Source organism: Ooceraea biroi, chromosome 8 (assembly GCF_003672135.1).
Source record: "Ooceraea biroi isolate clonal line C1 chromosome 8, Obir_v5.4, whole genome shotgun sequence".
In the NCBI taxonomy this organism is placed as follows: Eukaryota; Metazoa; Arthropoda; class Insecta; order Hymenoptera; family Formicidae; genus Ooceraea; species Ooceraea biroi.
Window position 1 is genome coordinate 1897101 of NC_039513.1, and position 25723 is coordinate 1922823.

The 25723-nt window shown below is 42.7% G+C and overlaps 3 protein-coding genes across 3 annotated transcripts; all 3 read left to right on the plus strand.

The window, feature by feature from the left end:
- The first annotated feature begins 3371 nt into the window (after window positions 1-3371).
- LOC113562385 lies at window positions 3372-4960 on the plus strand. The gene has a single exon (XM_026971801.1). It carries the CDS (start codon window positions 3418-3420, stop codon window positions 3946-3948), a length of 531 nt encoding a protein of 176 aa, XP_026827602.1. The 5' UTR covers window positions 3372-3417; the 3' UTR covers window positions 3949-4960.
- LOC113562459 lies at window positions 4531-10055 on the plus strand. Its single transcript, XM_026972039.1, has 3 exons — window positions 4531-5606; window positions 5676-8267; window positions 9686-10055. Exons 1-3 carry the CDS (start codon window positions 4531-4533, stop codon window positions 10053-10055), a joined length of 4038 nt encoding a protein of 1345 aa, XP_026827840.1.
- Window positions 10056-10477: 422 nt separating this feature from the next.
- LOC105287446 (protein ALP1-like) lies at window positions 10478-12200 on the plus strand. The gene is made up of 2 exons (XM_026972040.1): window positions 10478-11340; window positions 11487-12200. Exons 1-2 carry the CDS (start codon window positions 11125-11127, stop codon window positions 12198-12200), a joined length of 930 nt encoding a protein of 309 aa, XP_026827841.1. The 5' UTR covers window positions 10478-11124.
- Window positions 12201-25723: the final 13523 nt, after the last annotated feature.

Sequence of the window (25723 nt, forward strand, 5' to 3'; positions counted from 1 at the left end):
AAATCTTGTTCAGTCAAGCCGGACCGCAATTACTCTTTTTTTTTAAACATTGGAAATGCGAAACAAAATAAATGGCAATTTTCGGTGTTATCTTGGCTGTTGCCAACGCAGATCGATCCAACGAAACCTAAGGTTTAGTGGATATGCTTCGCGAAACCTAAGGCTCCGTTTTAAAACGCCTTTCGTGAACAAGTAGGAATCATTAAATAATAATATTTCGTTGTGAAAAAATGATTCCTAAATAATCATTGCATCTAATGCACAAAAATATTGTCCGACCATCTGACACTTTGCCAGTCTTGCGCAATTTAAGAATTTGTCAATTAATCTTATCTACTTTAATATTACAATTTAATTCACGAAAAGTTTTAGATCTTTGCGTTACATCGAAAGCTATTTCGATATTTCAGAGATTTGAAAGGAAAAATCCTTAACTTCTTTCAATATTTCTTAAGGGAATGTGAACTTGGTAGCATTTGGTACAATTTAATTTTCATTTAATTGTTTCATGCGTTCTCGTATATTTGTTCTCGACTTTCGAAGAATATGGAAACGATTGCCGGTCGATCGAGCACGACAAGGCGATGTGGATTCTGTACAATAACGCATTTTTCGCATTAATTAGCGAATATCACTTTCCTGTCGTAAGTTGGTTAGGAGTTCATCGGATACCAGCAATCCGCACCCCAACGTTCTAGAAGCATGCAGGATTATCAAAATTAAGTTGAGGATATGTAGGACACTCTCCCTTACTCCCAAGATGTATAAGCATACGTATGTAACTATTATTAACTTGGATTATTTATTGTAAGTAAATTGATAACATTGTCGATAAGTAATATTACATGGCGGATCGCGTTGCTCTTTTGATCGGATATTATAATTTATGTAAATATCGACAAAGACGCACGGTGCTGGTTAAACTTTGTTGTGCCTTCGAACTTTCGTGTGTTCTCGTTGCCGGTAAACTATGCGGAAGTAGATAGGCAAGTTTCCGAGATACTTTCGCATTTGCGTAAACATAATTGTAATTAGTTATAGCAATTGGCAACGTACTTTTTCTCATTATGCATGTGCACTCTTCTCTATTACGACGGTACAAAAAGGAAGTATATACTATTGTACATGCACATGTGACTACATACTAAAAGAATAGTACAAAAGAAAAGTAGGTTGAGGCAGCGATTATTAATTTACGCATAAACGCGAAATTCTAATAATAAAATACTTTTCACATTTATACAATGCACATTATAATGTAATTACAAAATGTATATTACAATGTGAAAATTATTATTCAGGTTTAGCAAGTAGCTCTGATCCTCAAACGTGCCAAATCAATTTAGTAATTATCTCGATAAATGCTTTCCATCATCGTAATGTTAATGACGCTAATCAATTAAAGTTTATTAATGCATTATCATATGACGATGCTTTAACGCACAAAGTATTTGTGACATTTTAATTGCATGTGATATAATGGCGCTCAGTGTTACTCGCCAATTAATATTCGCAGAGGTAATTAAAAACGAATTTGATGTTCAACGAGTTCTCCAATTTTACGCATTAATTTGCTAATCGAGTCCTCGAAGGAAGGTGGATTGATAAAGTTGTCGTAGAAATTTTTGCCGTATCTGCATTTCGTTAGTCAGAAATGATTTCCGAATGTCAGATCGCACCTCAGATTACAAATGCAATGTCACCGTATTATAACGCACCCTGTTTTTCTGACGGTACTGCATTTTTCTTGGGAGTTTCGAACTCATGACAGGTGCGGCTTGCACGGAGCTTAAGTTACTTGGAGCTCGAGAGAAGTTAAAAAATTAATAATTTGGTTGAATAACTTTCACAAACACCGCAGTGTAATTTACATATATATTAATACCTAACCGAGTGTGAGATTAAATTATGACATCGAAATGCAAATTTTAACACAATTTCTAGTCACGCGTACCATTAAAAAGTATGCTTCTAACGCTCTCTGATTCTAGAGAATTTTAAACCGTTGTCGTCTGTGTACCGTTAATTTATCAAGAGACACGGTAGTGTCTCGCGCCAAGTATACGCGCAGCGAGACCGCACCGTGACACTATTACGCGAAGCGACGCTTTCGCAGACACTCAGATTATTAGATCTCAATAACCGCTGAACGGATGAACTTTTAAGTAGGCTCAATGGATAGCTTGGGGTCAAATTATATACTAAGTGTTTTTATTTGTCTTGTACGTGCCCTACGAGCGGAGATATGGCGATGCAAAGTCTGAAATTGGAAAATTTCATTTAAGAAACGTCGTCATCGTCGTCAAATGTACAGTCCGTTCTTTTTCGTCGAGATGGCAGCAGCTCCGTTTATACCGACCGGCGGAGATGCTGTTGGTATATCCGTGTGACTCACCATAACGATCATATGTAGAGGCTCTACATTAGAATTGAGATATCGCGAATCTGATTGCGCTGACTTTTTGACAATCGTTTGTAGTTTTGTTTTGTTTGTAGTTGAACTGTTCAAAAGGTATTAATTAACAGTATGTTAGGGGGGTTGATTCTAACCCAGGGATCTGAGGGGGGCTGAGTCAGCGGGGGGAGGGGGGGTACGACGTCACACGGTGAGGAGGTCGCGGGGAGGGGGGAGAACTGCTGACCTAACCCACACGCGACAGTATTTGCTGGCCCAACCCGCGGGAGGGGGTTTCGCGGACCTAACCCGCGGAGGGGGGAGGGAGGACCGTGACCACCTAACCTAACCAAGGGGGTTTTCGCGGACCCAACCCGCAGGGATCGTGACAGTTTTGTGCTGACCCAACTCGCGGGGAGGGGCGAGGGGGAAGATGCACGGCACGTGCGCGATGTAAGAGAAACCCCCATTGTGCGCAACGTGCGATGTAACAGTTAGCATTTTGTCAACGAACCGATGTCGCGGTTCGCACGTGCGCGACGTAACCGATACCCTCTTCGCTGTACACGTGTTTCGCGGTGATAAGACGCGAGCGCCGACGTCCGGCTGCTATGAAATCGGATGAGTGGATGTTAAAGTATGATTAAAGATGACACGTTCGCGGCGAAAAAAATGCATGCGGAGAATATTCCACAACGCGAGCGCCGACGTCCGGCTGCTACGAAAAATGCACTGATTGCGCAATTCGACGTCTCAGGTTCAAGTGGACTGCTATGGGTTAGGCTCGTAAGTGTGCGCGAAGAAGAGGGAAGGGAGGGGTGGGGGTTAAATGTATATTTAAAGAGAAGAGCGAATGTTACAAATATTAGTTGTTTAGTGGAACGAGCACGATTAGATCTGAAGAGAAGAATCTAGAAGGAACAATGTGGAGCAAGAGACACATGGAGCAGAATTGCGATATAGCAGGGAGGAAGCGAAGCTAGTAAGTATATTTAGCAATTGATATAATAAGCAACGGTGTGATGTCTAATATACCTATAATATTTCTCCGCAGTGCTAATTCCACACCGGCCGTCACTTCCGAAGTGCGTGATACTGTAGCATCGCAATCACAACGCCGACGACAATGCGTTCGCATCCTAGGAAGAAGGTACGCGCTGACAACGACGGAACACAAGTATTTGGAAGTTGGCATAAATGTGGGATATGGTCCGAGTCACATGGAGATTGCTGTGGGAGACAAACGTGGGAATGAATTGATCCTCGGAATGGAAACCTGGAAAGGTCTCGTGGAACATCAGCATTTAATCCAGGAATATTTTTCCAAAACTGATAAACGACCCGTAGATCCCATATATATCGGGCCGCTAACTGTAGAATTTATTACGTTTAACGATACGAAGTGTGTTCGGTTCGAAGCAACAAACGTGCGATCAATAATGATGGCATCGACACTAACAACTCTGTTTAATCTCGATAAATGTATCGATTACATGTACAATTGGTTAGTGAGCTGCACCGACCATGTAGATGACAAACGAACAGTTCTGTAAGATCGCGCGTTGCGTAGATAATCCTAATGACATAACCGTTGCCATACAAAACAGCGAATATTTCGATGACAAGGAACTTATCGATTGTGAGTTATTGGCATTAGCCTTTTGAAATACGTTGTTAATATGTAACAAATATATGCAATAAAAAAACATTTACTCCTAAACGTTGTAGCGCACTTTTCTACAGTCCTCAGTTATTCGCATAGGTTAGATAAGTATCACAGAAGGTATCAAATGACGCGATCACATTTTTGTGTAGCCTCACGAAATAGTAGGTATATCATCACATTGAGACACGTGCAACTTAAGCTGCAAAATATGCGAGCACATTCGATATAGCCTCGCAGGATATTTTAGATGCGGTAAGGCAAATTTTTCAACACGTGTGCATTAGAGTGAGACAAAAGATATAGGGTGGTAAATCATATAATAGGGAACGATATGAAATAGCATATCAGTATACGTGTCAGAAGTGCCGCTGTTACATCGGTCACGTTGAAGGAGTGGAAAGGCGAAAAAATGGAGAACCTCACTTAACTAGAACAGAACATTGTGGCACAATCATCGCGTGTATCAAACATGGGTGAATATTTCGCATGGACACAACAGTGTGATGACCTTATCGAGCAATTGGAAGAACGCAGTCGCGACGCCAAGCAGCTGCGACTCTCTATCGGAAACAAACAGTCCTTAGTAGCTCGAATCGCGCGGCTCGAGGAACTGAAGAAGCGATTAGAAAGACGCTTTATCCATATTGGTGGCGAGTATGCAGGGTGGAATAACGGTTTCGAAGAACTCTCTTGGCGAGAGATAGAGACCGCGTTCGAGAGCCGCATTTTAACCGGTGCTGTGATAAATTCCGGCTATATCGAACCACGGCGATTTCTGGAAGACGCTAGCATCATAGTGCTCGATCATGTGCAAAAGGTAATAAATGAACATGACAGTGTGAAATTGAATACCGTGTTCAATGGCGAGTTTGTGGCGGGTGAGAAGACCGCCAATAAAAGTATCAATACGCGAAACCGAGAACTCTTTCGTACGTCCAATCTGAAAGAGTGGTTTGCACGATACGTTATCGAACCCACCTTGGCGTCTCTTGAAGAATTCCAGGAACGCGACAGTGGATGGGCGTTGTCGCGTATACTGGACTTGACGGTTAACGTTAACAAATATAACCCTATGCACGCGGGATGTCACGTCAAATTGCCGAAGAAAATTATGGCGAAGAAAGCAGTGGTAAACGTGCAAAGTAACGATGTCGCATGTTTTGCATGGTCAGTGGTTGCCGCTCTGTACCCAGGAAAAAGATATGTAGAGCGGCAATCATCGTACCCCCATTATACCACAGTACTCAATCTCCAAGGCATAGAATTTCCCATGACATTGAAGCAAGTCAACAAGTTTGAAGAGCTCAACAATGTCTCAATCAACATATACTATATGAATGAATGTCAGAAACAAAAAAATGAAAAAGAAGGATCATTAAGTATCGTTCCACTGCGTTTCACCGATGATAAGAAGGCCCGGCACATCAATCTACTGTACGTGCCACAAGATAATAGCTTGGGCCACTTCACGTGGATCAAGAACCTGTCTCGGCTAGTTGGCATCCAACTTAGCAGCAATAAACGAAAAAAATATATTTGCGATCGGTAAGTACGTTGTATTATAATAAAATACGCTGTCTTTGACCAGAAGTAATAGATCTCTCATTCATGCAGGTGTCTGCACTACTTCTCCTCCAACGGGAGATTGAAGGCCTACTCCGTAGATTGCACAAAACTAAACGATTGTGTCATCGTTTTACCGAACGAGGACGACAAGTGGCTGTGTTTCGGCAACCACAGCAGGAAAGAGCGGATGCCGTTCGTCGTATACGCCGACTTGGAGTGTGCATTGGAGAAGAGAGGAGCGGAAAAATCCGGCACATACCCATATCACCATCACAAGGCATATAGTGCTGCGTACTACGTGCGGTGTTCATACGACAACTCATTATCCGCGTATCGATATCGTCGCGGCACCGACTGCATTTCGTGGTTTGTCGAAGAACTGAAAGCTCTAGCATTTCGCGTAAAAGCAATTCTAACCGCTAATGTGCCCATGGAAAATCTAACGAGAGAACAGGAAGTAGCATACCATAGCGCGACGCACTGTCATATCTGCGAAGAGCCATTCGCGCAAAATGAGACGCGAGTACGCGATCATTGCCATCTGACCGGTCGGTACAGAGGTCCTGCGCATTCAAATTGTAATCTAAATTATAAAGAGTCCTATACTATTCCGATAGTATTTCACAATTTATCCGGCTACGATTCACATTTTATAATCAAAGAATTGGCTAGTAATTTCAAGGGCACAATTGCGCTACTACCGATTACAAAAGAAAAGTACATTTCGTTTACCAAAAATGTTAACGAGGCAGATACAGTATTTCGGAACCACGTAAAATTGCGCTTTATTGATTCGTTACGATTTTTGAGTAGTAGTCTGGATAAATTGGCATCGTTTCTCAGCAAAGACAAACTCAAAATTTTACGATCAGAATTCTCTAATTTATCAATCGAGGATTTCGACCTATTGACACGAAAAGGCGTCTTCCCGTACGAGTACATAGATTGTGCCGAAAAGTTGCAAGATACCCGCTTACCACCGCGAGAATCATTCTACAGTTCCTTAACGGGTGACACGATATCCGAGAGCGATTACGCGCACGCCGAGAACATCTGGCAGCGGTTCGCCATTCAAACGTTAGGCGAATACAGCGACTTGTATTTGAAAACCGACGTGTTATTATTGGCCGACATTTTTGAAAATTTTCGCGACAGTTGTATCACGAGTTATGGTCTCGATGCGGCATATTACTATACGCTACCGGGCTTCACGTGGGACGCGATGCTCAAGCATACGCGTATAAATTTCGAACTGCTCACCGATATCGATATGGTTATGTTCATAGAACGCGGCATACGCGGCGGCCTAAGTCAGTGTTCAAACAGGTACGCCCGTGCCAACAATAAATACATGGAGTCGTACGATCCATCGAAACCATCGTCGTACTTTGACGTTAATAATTTATACGGTTGGGCAATGTCTCAACCTCTGCCCTATGCAGATTTTCAATGGGTCGACGACGTCTCGGACTTCGACGTGAACGTTATCGTTCCTGATTCGTCCACCGGTTACATTCTCGAGGTCGATCTCGAATATCCACAGCATCTGCATGATGCGCACACTGACCTACCATTCTGTCCGACGCGCGATAAGCCGCCGGGCAAGCGCCAGAACAAGTTGCTCGCAACGTTATATGATAAGGAACGTTACGTGATACACTATCGCAACCTGCAGCAGTGTACGCGTCACGGTCTGCGGATAATAAAAATTCATCGCGTATTACAATTCGCGCAATCCGCATGGCTTCGTAGGTATATTGAACTCAATACACAATTTCGAATGCGTGCGACCAACGATTTCGAAAAAAATTTGTACAAATTGATGAACAACGCGGTATTTGGAAAAACTATGGAAAATGTACGCAATCATATGGATGTAAAGCTTGTAACGAAATGGAACGGAAGGTACGGTGCAGAGGCACTGATCGCTAAACCAAATTTCCATAGCCGGAGCGTCTTTTCGGAAAACCTGGTCGCGATTGAACTGCGCAAACTCCAGGTGAAATTCAACAAACCAATCTACGTGGGTATGTGCATACTCGACATATCCAAGACGTGTTTGTACGAATTTCATCACGCGTATATGGTACCTCTTTATCGCGAAAAATGCAAGATCATGTACACGGATACGGATAGTTTAATTTACCATATCGAATGCGACGACGTGTACGAGCAAATGAAACATGATGTTGCGAGATTCGATACGAGCGATTACGAGGTCAATAATGCGTATGGAATGCCACTCGCAACTAAAAAGGTACCCGGTTTGATGAAGGACGAAAACAACGGCGCGATAATGACAGAGTTCGTCGGGCTTAGAGCGAAGATGTACGCTGTGAGAGTGGCCGGTAGGAAAGACACCAAAAAAGTGAAAGGTGTCAAGAGTAATGTCGTATCGAAAGCGATAACATTTGAAGACTACACGCGGTGTCTGAAAGATCATACGGAAGTGACGCGACGCCAATCATGCATAAGATCAAAATTGCATGAGGTGTACACTGTGTCAGAGCCGAAAATCGCTCTAAGTCCGTACGACGATAAAGGTGCATTTTCACGAGCCGCTGAAACTGATCGTTTGAGCGACAAAAAGAATCACGTGACTTTTGTCGCCGAACTATATAGCGGTAACTTCTGTACAGGGTGGGGAAAAATTATTGGTCAAGCTTTCGCCAGTCGATTCTACTCGTCGAGATCGCCAACATTGTATCATAAACATGGTGCCGCAAAATTAACTTTCAAGGTCATTTTCAATGTCAAATTTTTTTATTGGCTTAGTCGATTCTACTCGTCGAGCTGAATAAAAGTCTCAAAGGGACTATATGCCGGAAATCAATATTTCATAGAGAAATCTTCGTTTGAAGTTTTTAGAAGCCAAAACATTTCGTAAAATTAATTGTGATGAATGTAAAATCTGCTTAATCTTAACGCTACCCAGGAACAACGAAGTGGGCGTGGTAGATTTTTGTTCCCTTCGGGTTATCTTGGTACCCAGTAACATTTCAACGGCTGTTGGTTCCTTAAAGCAACGGTCATTTGCCTCGGAGAGGAATAATATATCGCTCCATAAGACATTCGTTACTTGTGCTTAAGAAGCTTTCCATCCATATCCAGACCTTTTTCGTGATTATTAGAAGACCGCCGCTGATCTTGAATCAATTTTCAGTATAAAATTTAAAAAAATTGTTTTAATTTTTTACCAAATTTTTTCTAAGAATAACGTTGCTGTAGCATGCCTCGACGTGGTGGTCGTGATCGGGCGCTTCGGGATGGGCGTGACCAACGTCTAATGCTTCGAGCAATTGATCATGCTCATGGTAATTACACACAAGCACGAGCTCTTTATGCTAGTTGGTTGCGACGCCAAGCTAATGGCAGACCATTACGTCCAGGGTCCGTGCCTGATCGTCGAGAATTTCAACGACTCGATGAACGATTACATGATCAGGAGCAAATGAATTTTGCAGGTGCTAGCCACCGTAGGGCAGGTCGTCCTCGTGTGTCTTGGAGAATTGAGGAACATGTGATTGCTCTAGTTCGAACTTATCCTGTCATGGGATCACGACGCATAGGCGCGCGAGTAGGGGTTGATCATAAAACAGTCTTGCGCATTCTCCGTGAGGAAGGCCTACGACCCTACAAAGTGCAGGTAGTGCATGAGTTACGACCTGGTGATCGCACAGCTCGTCTTCGTTTTTGTCGGTGGATGCTTCGTAAGATCCGAAGATATCGGCACTTTCTGAAAAATATAGTGTTCACTGATGAATCCAGTTTTTCCAGCACTTCCATTTTGAACCGGCAAAATGTTCGCATCTGGCGCAGACGCAATCCACACGCAATGGTCCAAAGAGTTCAGCAGGGCCGTTTTTCAGTCAATGTTTGGGCAGGGATACTCGGGAATGATTATATTGCTCCTGTGTTTCTCTCAAACCGATTGTCAAGCGTTGAGTATTTGCGGTTTCTACGTCATACTCTCCTGAATCGACTGCGACGTATGGTTCCGAGGAATGCCCGTAATCGAATTTTTTTATGCATGACGGTGCTCCACCGTATTTCGGCAGGCAAGTCCGCGCTTTTTTACAACGAGTTTTTGGAACTCGATGGATCGGTCGTAATCCTATGCCACACTTATGGCCCGCCCGTTCACCTGACCTGAACCCTCTGGACTTTTATTTTTGGGGAGCTCTGAAAGCCAGTGTTTATGGGTCAAGCAGGGCTTTAAGGACAGCTCAGGATTTACAAGATCGCATTGAAGAGGCGGTTGCTACTTTAGCACGAAATCGAGCTGTGCTCCGTAGAGTGCGAGATAATTTGGTGGAGAGACTCCAAGCTTGCATTGATAACGGTGGTGGTCACATTGAAGCTGGCAGACAAGCACAACTGCTCAGAGCTATTGGGGCCGATGGGTCAGTTCTGTTTGTTCGTAGGTAGCGTCGACGACGATAAAGTGAGAGGCAAGGGGAACTCACTGTAATCAAGTCACCCCGAGGTGAGAGGCGAGGGGAACTCACTGTAATCAAGTCACCCCGAAGGGAACAGAAATCTACCACGTCCACGTCGTTGTTCCTGGGTAGCGCTAAGAGTAGATTAAGCAGATTTTTGACCTTGAAAACGAATTTTTCAGGGTCATTTTTGGGGGGTGATTTTCGCTAATCATGATCAGGATATTCAGAACATGATTTTAAGAACTTTATAAGCATCAGATTTATTTTCTGACTTCATAAAAATCGATTTTTTTGAAATTTCAGGCAAAAAAACTTCAAACGAAGATTTCTCTATGAAATATTGATTTCCGGCATATGGTCCCTTTGAGACTTTTGTTCAGCTCGACGAGTAGAATCGACTGGCGAAAGCTTGACCAATAATTTTTCCCCACCCTGTACATGAAAAAAAATAGGAGCGATAAAATTGAAAGTTGAGCTACAGATTTCGCGTTTTTTATTTTATTAATAACTGTCAGTGTTATTAACCTGTGTAGTTATGGCTTCTAGAAAAAAGAAATATTATAATTGGATATTAAATTATAATCGAATGATTCGAGAACGAGAAATAGAATTTCAAAATAATTTCGTTTTTGCCGTTTCGGTAATACATACCGTTGCCGTAATGAAAAGTGAAAAAAGACATTATTCTAAAAAAAAAGTTTTGGGTTGCACCACTGTTTCAAAATCGTAATGAGTATGGATTTTATAAAGCTACTTTACCGTATATAAAGTTAGAAAGCGCAAGATTTAAAAATTATTTTCGCATGTCATCAACGCAACTGGAGGATTTGCTACAAATTGTTGCATCGAAACTCCATAAACAGACATTTCTCAGAGAGCCTATCAGTGCTGAAGAACGTTTGTGTTTAACTCTAAGGTTTGTTTTATTACATTTTTTAAAATCTCATACAAAAAAATATATATAAAAGCGACACACTAGGCAATACAAGATATAAATGGTTTAAAAGTTATATAACTACTGTTTTTTACATAGATATTTGGCTTCTGGTGATTCAATGGTATCAATATCGTATCAGTACTTATTAGGATGTACGACAATCAGCAATATTATATGCGATACATGCGAAGTAATTTGGGATATGTTGTGTCCAATTGTCCTTCCATCTTCTGTAACGAAAGAAGATTGGTTAAATATTGCAGCCGATTTTGAAAATCGATGCAATTTTACTCATTGTATAGGTACGATCGATGGAAAACATATTGTTATTCAAGTATGTATGTTAATAGTATTATTATTTACTTATAGACATTTGTTATTTATGGCATTGCAAATCGTACGTTAGAGTTAGAGTTCTTTTACCTCCTCAAACTTTTAGCTAGAGGACCAAAGTGGTCGATTATCAATGTACTTTTTCAGTGTCCTGTTAATGCTGGCTCTACATATTATAATTACAAACACAGCCACAGTATTGTTTTAATGGCAGTATGTGATGCTAACTATCTATTTACATTTGTTGATGTTGGAGCTTATGGTAGACGCAGCGACGGTGGCATTTTCAAAGAATGCCAGTTTGGTAAAAAATTTGAACAAAAAAAGATGAATGCACCAAATGCAGAGGTTATTTCTGAAAATGGCCCCATATTGCCGTATTGTCTCGTTGGAGATGAAGCATTTCCTTTAAAAGAATATTTGCTTCGGCCATATCCAGGAAGAGGCGGACTGACCAAAGAGAAAAATATATTTAACTATCGACTGAGCCGTGCTAGGCGAACTATTGAAAATACATTTGGTATTCTTGCCAGTCAGTGGCGAATACTGAGGAAGCCAATAATTGCTAAAGTAGAAACAGTAGAGAAAATTGTGCAAGCCATTGTGTGTTTACACAATTGGTTACGAAAACAGGACATAAACATCAATGAATACGTGACTACAAATATGGTCGATCATTTGGATGATAATAATTTAATACCTGGTATTTGGAGAACAGTTCTTGAAAGCGGTTCTGCCTATCGTGAAATACAACGAGCAGGATCATATAGGAGTACTCAGACAAGCATGGAAATACGAGAAAAGTTTTGTACATATTTTAATAATGAAGGATCTGTACCATGGCAAAATAATTTTATCTAAAAATATATTACATTAAAAAAGACGTTTACCTGTTATTTATATTATTTATTATTTCGTAAACTTAGAATATAGACTATATGTCATGTACAACATGTGTCTTGTTTACAAACATGAAAGATTTAAACTTTAATATTCACTTTCTTTTACGAGATTGTATGTTAGTTGAAACATTTTCTGTGCTGCATCATCCAACATGTTTGGTGGAAGTTTTCTCAATCTTCGTTCAATTACGGACACAATTGCGTCCACGTCGTCATTTTGTGGAGGATCAGGCAAAGTAATCGGTGCCTGTACCTTTCACAAAAGGCATTAGCAATTTTGTCGAGTGCTGAAGTAACATTTTCTTTTTCATTCGTGCTTTGTTTTCTCTTTTCTGAAAATATTTATTTATATATAGTGGTTCGGGCTGCACGTTGATGAGTCAGTGAGTGAGTTAGTGAGAGGTATTTGGCTTATATATATATATATATATATAAGCCAAATATATATATATATATATAAAACACATTTTTTTAAATGAAACTATGTTATTTTATTACGTACGTAAGTTATGCTCTAGAAAATTGGCGTAGCTGTTGCCATTTAGATGTCCGTCGATAAAATAAGGACCAATAATTTTGTTATCTATGATACCACACCATACATTCAAAGACCATTGTCTCTGGTGTTCAATCTGCCGCAGCCAATGAGGATTTTCCACTGCCCAGAAATGCATATTATGTAAATTAACATTCCCGTGATTAGTAAATGTTGCCTCATCAGTAAATAACACTGTATCAAAAAATGAGTCATTGATTCGAATTTATTGTTGAGCCCATTGGCAAAATTCAACACGATTTACAAAGTCCATTCCATGTAATGCTTGGTGAAGGCTGAGGTGATATGGATGGAATTTGTTAATGATGCAAGATGCGGAGTACACTCCTCCGATTAATACCAGATTTTCCTTCAATTTGTCGCGAACTAATGTGCGGATTTTGAGCCACCATTGTGAGAACTCTAATTTCATTCCCTTCATTAGTTTTTCGCTTTTCACGCTCACTTTTACGTGTATTTAAGCTACCGGTTTGTCTAAGTTTATCACACACATTTTTAAATGTTCGACGCGAAGGCTGAGTGCGATTAGGATATCGTTCAGCGTATAAATTTTGCGCTCTCACTGAATTTTTTTGACATTCTCCATAAATGAGGATCATGTCGACTTGTTCTTCAAATGAATACATCTTGCACGATTGACTTATCTATCGATACTACTTTTTATGTTTATCTTATCCTGTGAACTTATTAAGATGGCCTTCAAAGAGTCTTTGTTTTCATTGAAATAAGTTTACGTCACTATTTATTTTCATCGATGTATCCGTTTGAAGAACAAGTTGATCCACATTTATGAGGAATGTCAAAATCAAAACATTCCGACAAAACATACAAATAAAGCGTCATTTCGTACATCTTTTAAACGTAAATTTCATTTAATATAAAAATGTATTTTTTATCGTTTTCATTTACATTTAATCTTGTTCAATAATTTTGTGTCATGAGTTCCGTACTTGTTTTAAACTCCTCTATAAAATTATGAAAAAAAACATACCGAACCCATTAAAAAAAATGAAGGTGACCTTGATATCTTCGAAGCGCCTCCACCAGGACAAAAATTATTATCGCCATATGTTAGCCCCCTTCGTACCGTATAATTTTGATTACATAAATTTTCCTCTGGACCTTATAAATTAGAAGATATTTAAGGTGGTAATAGTTATTGCCCCACCCTGTATATTAACAGTTTTATTATTTCAATCGAAAATGGGAATGCAAAAGATATATTACAAGTTATTTCGATTAAATTTGTTTCGTTTAAACACTATATAAAGAGTTATTTTTATGTATATATACTTACTTCATCTTCATCGAGTAAATTTTGCATCTTTCGTGTTCTTTAGTTTCTTACAATTTTTTTCTTTTTATAAGGTTAATAAGTACCCTTGATCTTGACACACGTACTGTCTCACCTCAGCGTTTGAGCGGTAATGTTTTGTAGTTGAACAAGTTCAGACTACAAAATTATAGCCGCGGAATTACGAGCGACAAATTTGTCGCTTCAATTACTTGTTTTAGCGGCACGTGAAATTGCGCCTTAAGTGTTATGGTATAACCGGTTCTAACGACACGTTACCATGGGGACATTATCGGATACCATTGTAAATAGGAAATACAGGTTTTGTAATGTTCATATGATATTGTATATATTTTTTATCGTAGATATTCCACTACAATACGAAATATATTTCTAAACTACATTATCCTTGTGTATCCATGAATTGTGCGAATCATCGAATCCCAGTCATTTCACGTAAACCTCGGCACCTTTCCTGCGTAACACCTTTTCCACGAGATATATGTCCGGATTAGCAACGCGATGCAATTCGTGTTCGTAGAATTCTCCGGCGATTGGCTCGCCGCGCAAATCCTCGATGAGATAGGTCACGGGATTAGTCGTCTGCACCTTGATGATTCTGAATACCTCGGTCGTCTAGTTTGGCGTGTAGCCCTTGTCGAAAACCGTCTTGTACTTGCTGACGCGTACCGGGTCACCTACTGTGAATCGCGCCGGGGCTGCAATCTTTACGTTGCTGTACACCGTGGCCAAGAGTTTATCCGCGATCTTGGCCGTTACATCGATGGGTCGCATACCGATCGTCCGATGTTTTCGCGCGTTGTACTTTGCGACGAGCTGCTGTAGTTCGTCGATCCATCTATAGTTTCCATTAAGCGTAAACATTTTCCACATGTCGTTCTTTAGCGTACGATTGAACCGTTCCACGACCGAGGCTTTCATGGGTGAATACGTAGAATAGTGATTGATATCATGTTTCATCAGGAGCCGCTGCACGTCAGCATTGTAGAATTCCTTTTCTCTGTCAGTATGCAAATTGTTTGGACACCTTCCATCCTTTCGAAATAGCTTTGCAAACGCATCGGCTGTCTCGCTCCCGCATTTACTCTTGAGCGGTACGGCCCATGCATACTTGCTCAACACGTCTATAATTGTAAGTATATAATTGTAGCCTTTGTTGAAACGTGAGTACGGGCGCATCTACACTATGTCAGCTTGCCACAGGTCATCGTATCCGCGGACTATGACGCGTCTTCGTGGAAAAGTTCTCGCCGGAGCATGCAGTTCCTCGACGAGTCGCCGTTTCTCGGAACTGACAATCTTTTTACGTCCATCGGATTTTCGCGATCGCATGTTTTGGCGATACAATCAACGACTGTTAGGCGTGTAGTTATATGTCTCAAACTGTTTGTAAACGTTCGACGCCTTTCCAGAGTCGTTCTTGCCCCGTTCGTCGCTGTTCCAGACCCTTTCTTGAGCCGTTCCTGCCACGTTCGTCGCTGTTCCAGTCCCGTTCGTCGCTGTTCCAGTCCCGTTCGTCGTCGTTCCAGTCCCGTCCGTCGCCGTTCCAGACCCTTTCTTGAGCCGTTCTTGCCACGTTCGTCGCTGTTCCAGTCCCGTTCGTCGCCTTTCTAGACCCGTTCGTAAGTCGTTCGTAAGTCGTTCGTGAGCCGTTCTTAAGTCGTTCGTGAGCCGTTCAACACTGTTCGTTGGCCGTTCGTCGCCGTTCTAGACCCGTTCGTAAGTCGTTCGTGAGCCGTTCGACACTGTTCGTTGGCCGTTCGTTGCCGTTCTATTAGTCGTTTCTGATGCAGCAGTAGTTGATAGCAGTAGTCGAAGCTCCTTTATCGCAGCCCATAACGCTTGCGTGTCCTTCTCGAACGCAATACTCAGCTTCCTCTCAAATTCTGCATGTTGATTCCACGACATTTTAACGTACTGTTCCACGTATAGTTTGTTTACAGCGTCGGTATCAGCCTCGGGCTGCGCTACACGACGAATTTTGCGCGACTGTGCGTCAAAATCAGCAGCGTGGCGACACAACGCATTTACACGTACGTAGTTTCTCACTACTCCACTGAACTAATAATACGGATTGTTCATCGGTGCCTCCCTTCGTTCAAGTAATACACCAAACTTGTTGATTGGCATGTTGGTGCACACGATCGACTGATTCGTTTCATTGATGTACCATTTAATTTATAATGAGACCTGCCTCGCGAAGTTCTTCGATAATCGACAGAATCTCATTATCGTGGTTATTATTTCCCGCTTGGCGCGAAGCTTCGAGCAATCACAGACGATCCACCAGTTCGTTGGGATCATTCCAGTGCACGTAATCGATCACATTGTCGTTTAGTGTCACATTGTCGTTTAATGTCACAGCGCGAGTTAATCTTCTTCCAGATCGCTTCTTAGGTACGATAGGCAGTAACGGTGTGATTACGCGGTTGTACTTGTAACTCTTGTTGCTCTTTACTTGACCATGCGCGATGTGTTTGCGTCTATGCGCATTCGTCGTCAGCAGCATGCTCTTGTACGCATGCAAATCATTAACTGTGTACACGACTTTGTTAGGACATTTCATAAAGATCAGTTTGTAAAGACCGGGTGTACCGATGTATCGCACGCCGTCGACAAATATGTTATCACGGGTGTCCACGTCGAAATGTTTATTACCGAACATCATTCCATCCTGACCGAGATAAACGCCGTGCATGTTATCTATGCCGCTCTCTCGATCACCGCTCAGGACAGGGCTTACGTATTGTTGTCCTAGCGAACCTAGCTGACTGTGCAGCATCTCTCGACCCTCCGGTGTTTGCAGCGTGTGATGAACGGAAGTTCGTAGCGATTCGTTCGTGGTTTCGAAGTCTTCATTGGAAGAGATTTCGATCGCGGACCGTTCAAACGGTTGCGGCGCTACTTTCATCGGGATAGAGGTTGTCATGTTGAATGGAACTCGTTTTCGCTTGGGCGGTGACGTTCTCGGTGATGCGTCCAACGAGAGTTTCCTCTTATTATTATATACCACATTAATCTCACTCTGCGGGGATAATGTTTCACTCTCTGTGTCTTCGGTATTGCTCATCGGTTCGTCTTTCTGTATGAGAGGGCTGGATGTATCGTCCGTGGTATTATCGATAAGCTTCTGCAGAGGTTCAATAATCGGTCTAAAGTGTCTCTCCAACGCGGCATCTTCCACCATCTTGCCAATCTTTAGAGCGCGATGCTTCTTGCGGATCGAATCACTGGTTTTCGCAATTTTCTTCACCATCCTCTTGCGCGCTTGAATATCTGTATCGGCAGTGAACGTCGCCATGTCGTAACGGGGTTCGGACGGTTCACCGAACACGTATTAACGGTGACTAACCACTTTATGGTATCGCAAACTCATTAAATCCGTTTCTATACCGCCCATTAGTGATCGCGCTGTCCTTGTCTATCACTACGAAACCGTATTTGCGTTGCCAACAACTGCGGCACAATGCGCAAAAATCATCGTACGACATGTCGGTATTTACGTGATCGTTGTACACGTGTTTCAATTTGGTACCATCCTGTTTAAACAAGATCAGCAGGTTCGCGTTGTCGCGTATAAGATGCTTGGGTATCTTTGCATACGTTTGACAGAGATAGAAACAGTCGACGTTCGAGTGTCGTCCCATCGCAAAGTATTCTCTCACCGTATCCTGCTTATCGCACGCCACGTCATCAAAGACGAAGATCGAGTTTGGACGCGCCTCGCTCGGTGGAATGATGTCACTGTTATTAGAAAACGTGAAATAGCCAATTTTTTCAATCGGCGACAATACATTTTCCAAGTACCGATATTTGGGCTGTTGCAACGATTTCGAGTACACGTACACGTTCTCGAAACGTACACCGTGCGGACTTTCTAACAGACTTATCAACACGTTGATCTTGCCACAATTCGAGGGCCCACAAACAATCGCGCGTATCGTGTGTGGCAACAGTTTTCCATTTCTGCGTACTTCCTTCTCCGATAGCACCCGCGTTCTATCGTCCAAATTTGTGACGTGTATCGTCAACGGTTGTCGCACGAATCGCATATTTGCACTTGCTAGGAAGAGGGGAGTTGAACGACTATTTATAGGTTGGCGGAATCGCGAAAGCCATCAGTACCACAGTGTTTTTCACACTGTCATATCCTTCCGATATTCGCGACTTAACCGCTGAACAGTTACAATTTGTGCCGAAGATCGTTCTGTTGCGAGCGTGTGGGAACTATATCGACTGCGTGTGGAACAAGCTTCCGGACCATATAAAGGCGGATTCGGAAGTGCAGACTTATCGCCGCTGTTACGAACATTACAATCAACCGTGGCAGCAAACGCACATCGACGGTCCGGCACCGTTGATCAGGGATTGTTACGCATGCCAAAAACAGTAGTGAGAGGTGGAGGTTTGCTGAATCGTGCGATAAACGCGCTTTCCTTCGAACTGCATATTCCGGGCTATCAGTTTTGTGGTTCTGGAACTCGTGTGGAAGAACGTCTAGCTAGAGGTGATCGAGGTATCAATCTGTTGGACGCGGTGTGTCGCGAGCACGATATAGCGTACCTACGTAGCAACGATCTTGACAACAGACACGCGGCGGATAAGATACTCGCCGAAAGGGCGCGAGAACGCATTTTCGCGAGGGATTCGACTCTGAGAAAGAGAGAGAGCTGCCGCTATAACAGTTTGGGCAGCTATGAAAGCCAAGACCAAATTGAGCATGGGTATGAAGACGAAGAAAAAGATGACTATCAGAAGAGTACCGAAGAAACGAATGCTTCCGATAGCGAGACGCGGTGGTGTCCTGCCACTGCTGCCGTTGCTGGGAGTAATCGGATCGTTGGCTGCGGGGGCAGCGGGAGTAGCGAAAGCGGTGAATGACAAGGCCGCGCAGCGTCAGCTGGATGAAATGCGCCGTCACAATCGCGCTATGGAAGATCAGGGACTTTATCTCGCTCCGTACAAGCGTGGAAAGGGTATCCCGAAGAGGAAGGATGGTGGAAAAAAACGTCAAAAAGACGATAGGAATGCCTACGGGTATAACCACCAATATACAATTGGGATACTTGGCTAATCGTATGCGCATACCGTTCTTCAGAGGTGTATTTATGCGTAATGCCCTACCGATGGACGGAGTTGGTCGAAACGAGAGCGGTATTGTGAATTTGGATGACGCGGAAGGCTCGGGCACGCATTGGGTAGCGTATGCGAAGCGAGGAGATCGCGTTATATATTTTGACAGTTTTGGGAATCTTCGACCACCGAGGGACTTAGTGCGCTATCTCGGACATAACGCGGTGAAAATTGAGTACAATCGTACCGCGTATCAAACGTACGATCAGAGCATTTGCGGACAATTGTGCCTGAAATTTCTCCAGACGGTTGGCAAAACATTTAAACCATTAACATTCCGCGATCGGCGCTCAGTATTCGCTCGAACATGTCGCTGACGCTTACGCTAACCGGGAAGAGTAGCACCCTCGCGGTAAACTACTTTCCCGCGATTGATTTGAGCGATGATGGGTACGAGCTCGGACTTATGGATTTTGAAACGTATTGCACGATACCGAACGTGAATTCCTCGAATATTAAATTTTACTTTGGTAAAGACGACAAGGAAATTACTATACCCGAGGGATCGTACGAACTACACGCCATAGATGAGTATCTGAAGCGTGCGATCGAACGACACGTAGCTGGTTCCGGCGATAATGCCAAAAACGTCGATGATGAGGAGTATCCGATAGTGCTTCGTGCTAATCACAATACGATGCGGAGCGAAATCAAGTGTGCCTATCGAATAAACTTTAAGAAACCGAACAACATTGGACGCTGCTGGGATTCTCGTCGAATCGAATATTGCAACTGCGAAAATGGCACGAATCGGACGTACCAGTCAATATTATGAACGTGAACATTATTCGCATAGAGTGTAACGTGACCGCCGGTGCGTACAGCAACGGTACGCGTGTGCACACGATACATGAATTTTCGCCGCGCGTGCCACCAGGATATAAGATATCGGAAACACCTGCGCAGATCATTTACCTGCCGATCATCGCACGGTGCATTACGGATCTGACGTTACGTGTTGTGGATCAAGACGGGCAATTACTTGATTTTTACGGTGAGGAGATTACCGTCAGATTACACGTACGACGACGACAACGATAGTGTGTCTACACACACTAGTAGTAGTGTAAGATGAGATGTTCGTTCTGAACGAAACGGAGCACGTGCGTGATACTGTTATAAGAACTGCGGTGACATTCGATAAACAAAAGCTGCCGAACATTGACGTTTTCAAATCTAATACGAAGAAGCTCAGTGTATCAAACGTTGAAGTTTTGAAATCTTTGGGCTTCAGAGTACGAAGTACGTAATCGCGGGGAAAAAATGATTGACATTTTGAATATCGGAGGTGAGCCAGTCTTCGACGATCGCATCGTCAAGATTGAGACTCATACGTATAATCCATACGCCAACATGCTGTTTGGACACAGCGATGAGATACGAATACCCATACAGCAGCAAGATTTGTATACCTTACCGTGTCAGAGCTTTCTGTACGTCGAGGGCAAACTAACGACAAACAGAGCCATTGAGGGCTCTAATGTGGTATTGAGGAATAATTGCGTAGCGTTCATGTTCGATGAGATACGCTACGAACTTGACGGAGTGGAAATTGATCGCAACAAAAATGTTGGAATGACTTTGACACTCAAAAACTATACATTGTTAACACTCGACAGAGGCGTGACCCTGGGTAATGCCGGTTGGGATACATATATTGACAATGTGAACGGAAACTTTAATTTTTGCGTACCGCTCTCTATGTTACTGGGATTTTGCGAGGATTACAAACGCGTGGTGATCAACGCTCGTCATGAGCTGATTCTAATACGATCGCGCAATGACAACAATAGTCTACTGGGCGAACCCGCGCTGGAGCCAAAGATTGAGCTGTTCAAGATACAGTGGCGAATGCCGCATGTGTTACTGAATGAAGTCAATAAGCTATCGATACTACGAGCCTTGGAGAGCGGACGATATCTGAGCATGACATTCCGATCGTGGGATCTGTACGAGTTTCCTCTACTACAGAGCACCACCAAGCACTCGTGGACTGTCAAGGCCGCGAGTCAGCTGGAGAAACCGCGATACGTGATCTTTGCATTGCAGACTGGGCGTAAAAATGTAATGTCCCAGGATGTTGCTATATTCGACGACTGCAAATTAACCAACGTGAAATTGTATCTAAACTCGGAATGTTATCCATACGACGACCTGAATTTGGATTTTGAGAGGAACAAATACGCCATCCTTTACGACATGTATTCACGTTTTCGTAGGGCGTATTATGGATGCGACTGCACCGAGGCATATTTGACCACTACCAACTTTCTTCTTCGCGGTCCTTTCGTGGTTATCGATTGTTCGCGACAGAACGAGTCGATCAAGAGCGCTACCGTAGATGTACGATTGGAGTTTGACTGCAAAGAGAATATACCTGCGAATACTACCGCCTATTGCCTCATAATGCACGATCGCGTGTTCGAATACGGTCCATTGACCAACGTTGTGCGCAGAATTGTGTAAAATTGCATCGTCAGCAGATATCTCTTTATAACTACAGACCGTTGAGAGTGTGCTACCCAAGTGATGCATATATAAGATGGGGAGCGCGACCGGTCGGGCAAACGCGACGATGTTCCTGTTGTTGCCGGAGCATAGAGGGATTTTCGGTTTGACGAGCGAGCAGTTGCAGTACGTTCCGAAGATCATTCTCCTGGAACGATACGGCGACTACGTGGAAGGGTTGTGGAACAGGTTACCTGAACACCTGAGACTCGATCCCGAGATGCGACGGTACCGCAAGTGCTACGCGCACTACACCAGCCCGGGCAGCGTACGCACATAGACGGACCGCCGCCGCGGATCATAGAATGTCCCACGTGTCGAGCGAGCGTCGCGCGGAGCGACGTGTGACAAGGGCACGCAGACGTAGACGCGTGACCGTTGACCCCCCTGTTCCGACGCGTGAAAAGAATTTGGATTTTGAGAGGGACAAATACGCCATTCTTTACGACATGTAAAATTGCATCGTCAGCAGATATCTCTCTCTTTATAACTACGGACCGTAGCGAATGTGAGTGATTAGTCTAGGGAAACTCGTCATGTCCGTACCGACGTTCGTGAACCTGCAGGGCTTCATCGTCGGCAAACACTTCGTCGTGAAGGAGTTTGCCGCTCTCAGAGAGGGATGTGTTCTCTCGCACTATATCTTTGGACCCTACGAATCGTGGTACGATCTCTTAAAATCTGAGAGATCGCAAGTTTCCTGGTTAACGGCGAACCATCACGGACTATCATGGGACGTTGGAACGATTCCGTACCGATGGGCTAGGCGTCTGATCACGAAGGCGGTGGTGGGCGCGGTGAAACAAGAGGATGATGAAACAGTACCCCTCGTGTACGTCAAGGGACACGAGAAGCGCGAATGGCTGCACGATTTGCTTCAAGACGATGCGCGAGATGACGTATTCATCGAGACTTTGGATGTGGACTACGAAGATATCGCTCCTTTACATAAATTAGATATAGTAAATACATTTCGATGTGGTTACCATGTGAAACATTGCGCCTTACAAAATGTATTCAAACTCTACAATTGGTGGTCGAACCGCCTGAAATAAACTGCATTCATTATTACAACTTGTGTCTGCGGTTTTATTCTATTCTGTTCTCCCCTTCTTACGGAACTCTCCATGCCATCATCACACACGTCACGGTTTTCGTTGCGGATATTGATATATGAGAATATCAATTTAATCGCGGGGAACGTGCTTTATCTTTGCTGATTATGGTTTTCATCATGCTGGTAACTCTATCCAAGTCCCTTTATGGGCCTCCATCGCGTCCACTTAATGTTAGTTTCATTCAGTACAGTTTGAATTCGTCGAGGTTCTGGTGTAGTCAGTGCAGGTCTTGTATAACGATGTCTTGCGACCAGCGGCCTAGGACGTGAAGGCACTACTTGAGTTGTTTTTGCCACTGGCGTGTGGATAACGTATCCGCAAGAAGCGGTAAGTACCGTATAACATTGACACGAATTCATATTCGTTAACACACACACACACAGACAATACTTGACACTCGCATACACACACAATACTTGACACTCGCATCTCTGTACTCCACTTTTTATCACATCTTAATTTGTGTTCTGCACTTTTGTTTTAGTACCTACTGGTGGGTATTAATGAACTGGTAGAGAATGGTCGCCGCGAGCTGCGGCTTCTTTTCCCCGAGACGGCAGATTTTTTATCATCGATTAATAACATCTCCTGTTAGCATCATACAATGTATTTGTTTATTTCTTTTCAGACCGTCTATAGGCAGGATATAGAGATCGACGGATTTATAAATCTTGATAAGCTGAACTTCGTGCGATTCTACCGCCGCCAGATGCGACAGAGAGATCGAGATTACTTTGAAGAGAGATGGACAGCTACATGGGGGCAAGATATTTTTCATCTACGCCGCTTGTTTAATGAGGAGCCATTAGAGGAGGAGGAAATTTGGTAGCAACATGTAGGGTTGCCACCATTTTGTGTGTTACTCATATATTGTTTTTAAATATTTACATTTACAAATAATTAAAGATGTGTGATATTAATAAAAAACAAGATTTCGATAAAATGGATACCTTAATCTTATTTTTCCTCTCATAACTTGTCACAAGAGAAAAATTAATAAATTAATTTTTACCTTTCTGATTATAACGAAAATGTATTTTGAAATTGTTTTTCACATGTGTGAGAACATTATGTTTTATCAAATGTGATAACTAATTATTTAAATTTTTATTTAAAAAAATTCATATTATAATATAAGATATTAATATGATATAATATAAAAAAATGATTTACCTATGCCTGGGATCGAACCTGGGTCGGGCCTGCCATATGACCACTCGCTCAATCACCTGAACCACACACAGGTTCTTGTTTTTACACTAAATTTAGTTTATACCGTTTATTGAACGTAAAATCGCGGGGCCAAGATATTTTTCATTTACAGCGCTTGTTTAATGAGGAGCCATTAGAGGAAGAGGAAATGTGGTAGTAACATGCAGGGTTGCCACCATTGTGTGCGTTACTTCATCACAGCGAAACACGTCGCGACGTATACAGCGAAGAGGGTATCGGTTACGTCGCGCACGTGGATGCCCCTCCCCGCCCGCGGGCCGGGTCAGCGGAAGTGCCGAAATGCTGGATATTGGTTCCTTAGTAACGAATGCTATTATGCACATTCCATCACGCCATCCCGACACATGTTGTGTACAATGGGGTTGGGTTCGCGAATAGTCCGCGAAAATATTGCGGTCCCTGCGGCCCTCCCTCCCCTCCCGCGAGTTAAGTCCGCGACATCACGTCACCCGCGAAACATGTTGTGTAGGTTTCTCTTACATCGCGCACGTGCCGTGCATCCTCCCCCCTCACCCCCTCCCATGGGTTAGGTCAGCAAAAACACTGCCACGATCCCTGCGGGTTGGGTCCGCGAAAACCCCCTCCCGCGGGTTGGGCCAGCAAATACTGTCGCGTGTGGGTTAGGTCAGCAGTCCTCCCCCCTCCCCGCGACCCCTTCGCCGTGTGCGGTCGTACCCCCCTCCCCCGCTGATTCAGCCCCCCCTCAAATCCCTGGGTTAGAATCAGCCCCCCCTCAAATCCCTGGGTTAGAATCAGCCCCCCTAACCTACTATTAACATTTGTTTAAATGAAAAATAGCTACCTTTGCCATTTGTTAAGATATCGCGAATCCGCTTGCATTGTCTTTTTCAAAATCGTTTTTAGTTGTTTCGTTTATAGTTGAACTTTTAACAGTTATTACCATTTGTTTAAATAAAAAATAGCTAACTTTGCCATTTGTTAAGATATCGCGAATCCGCTTGCACTGTCTTTTTTAGGATCGTTTCTAGTTGTTTGGTTTATAGTTGCACTTTTAAAAGTTATTAACATTTGGTTAAATAAAAAATAGCTAACTTTGCCATTTGTTAAGATATCGATATAATTAAAAAAGTAAAATAGTAAAATATTTAGAATATTTATTATAAAGCTTATAATTGAGAATATTCACTCTTAATTTACTCTTCGTCTCTTTTTTATGTGCCCTTTATAAAAACACAGAGGTGCAATCGAGCCTAAATTTTAAGTTTTATGCCTTAAAATCTCATTGTAAATTATTGTTACAAAAGAACGCTATCGCAAAGTGAAAGATGTTCCTTGGGCATTGTCAAAAGTAATTGCTTCAAGAGAATTGTCAAAATCAAATATCACGGCAAAATATTGCTTGGGGTTTACATGGTTTACAAAATACAGATAATGTTTCGTGTTATGCAAATCCTCATATAGTATAAAAAAGAATACTTCACACTACAAAATGTGTGAAATCACAACAAAATTACCTTTTTAAAAAAAGGTACAAAAAGCGCCAAGTATACGCGCCCGAAGTTCTTTCAAAAAAGAATTCTACAAAACTGATATCTTTCAAACTCGAAGTTCTTTCAAAAAAGAACTCTACAAAACTAATGATATTAACAAATCATTTT

Coding starts and splice junctions, on each gene's coding strand:
- LOC105287446 (XM_026972040.1), top strand. CDS start 11,125: ATGGTATCAATATCGTATCAGTACTTATTAGGATGTACGACAATCAGC. Junction 11,341..11,486: donor GAAAACATATTGTTATTCAA/GTATGTATGTTA, acceptor GTACTTTTTCAG/TGTCCTGTTAATGCTGGCTC.
- LOC113562385 (XM_026971801.1), top strand. CDS start 3,418: ATGTCTAATATACCTATAATATTTCTCCGCAGTGCTAATTCCACACCG.
- LOC113562459 (XM_026972039.1), top strand. CDS start 4,531: ATGGGTGAATATTTCGCATGGACACAACAGTGTGATGACCTTATCGAG. Junction 5,607..5,675: donor AAAAAATATATTTGCGATCG/GTAAGTACGTTG, acceptor TCATTCATGCAG/GTGTCTGCACTACTTCTCCT. Junction 8,268..9,685: donor AGCGGTAACTTCTGTACAGG/GTGGGGAAAAAT, acceptor GTATTTCGGCAG/GCAAGTCCGCGCTTTTTTAC.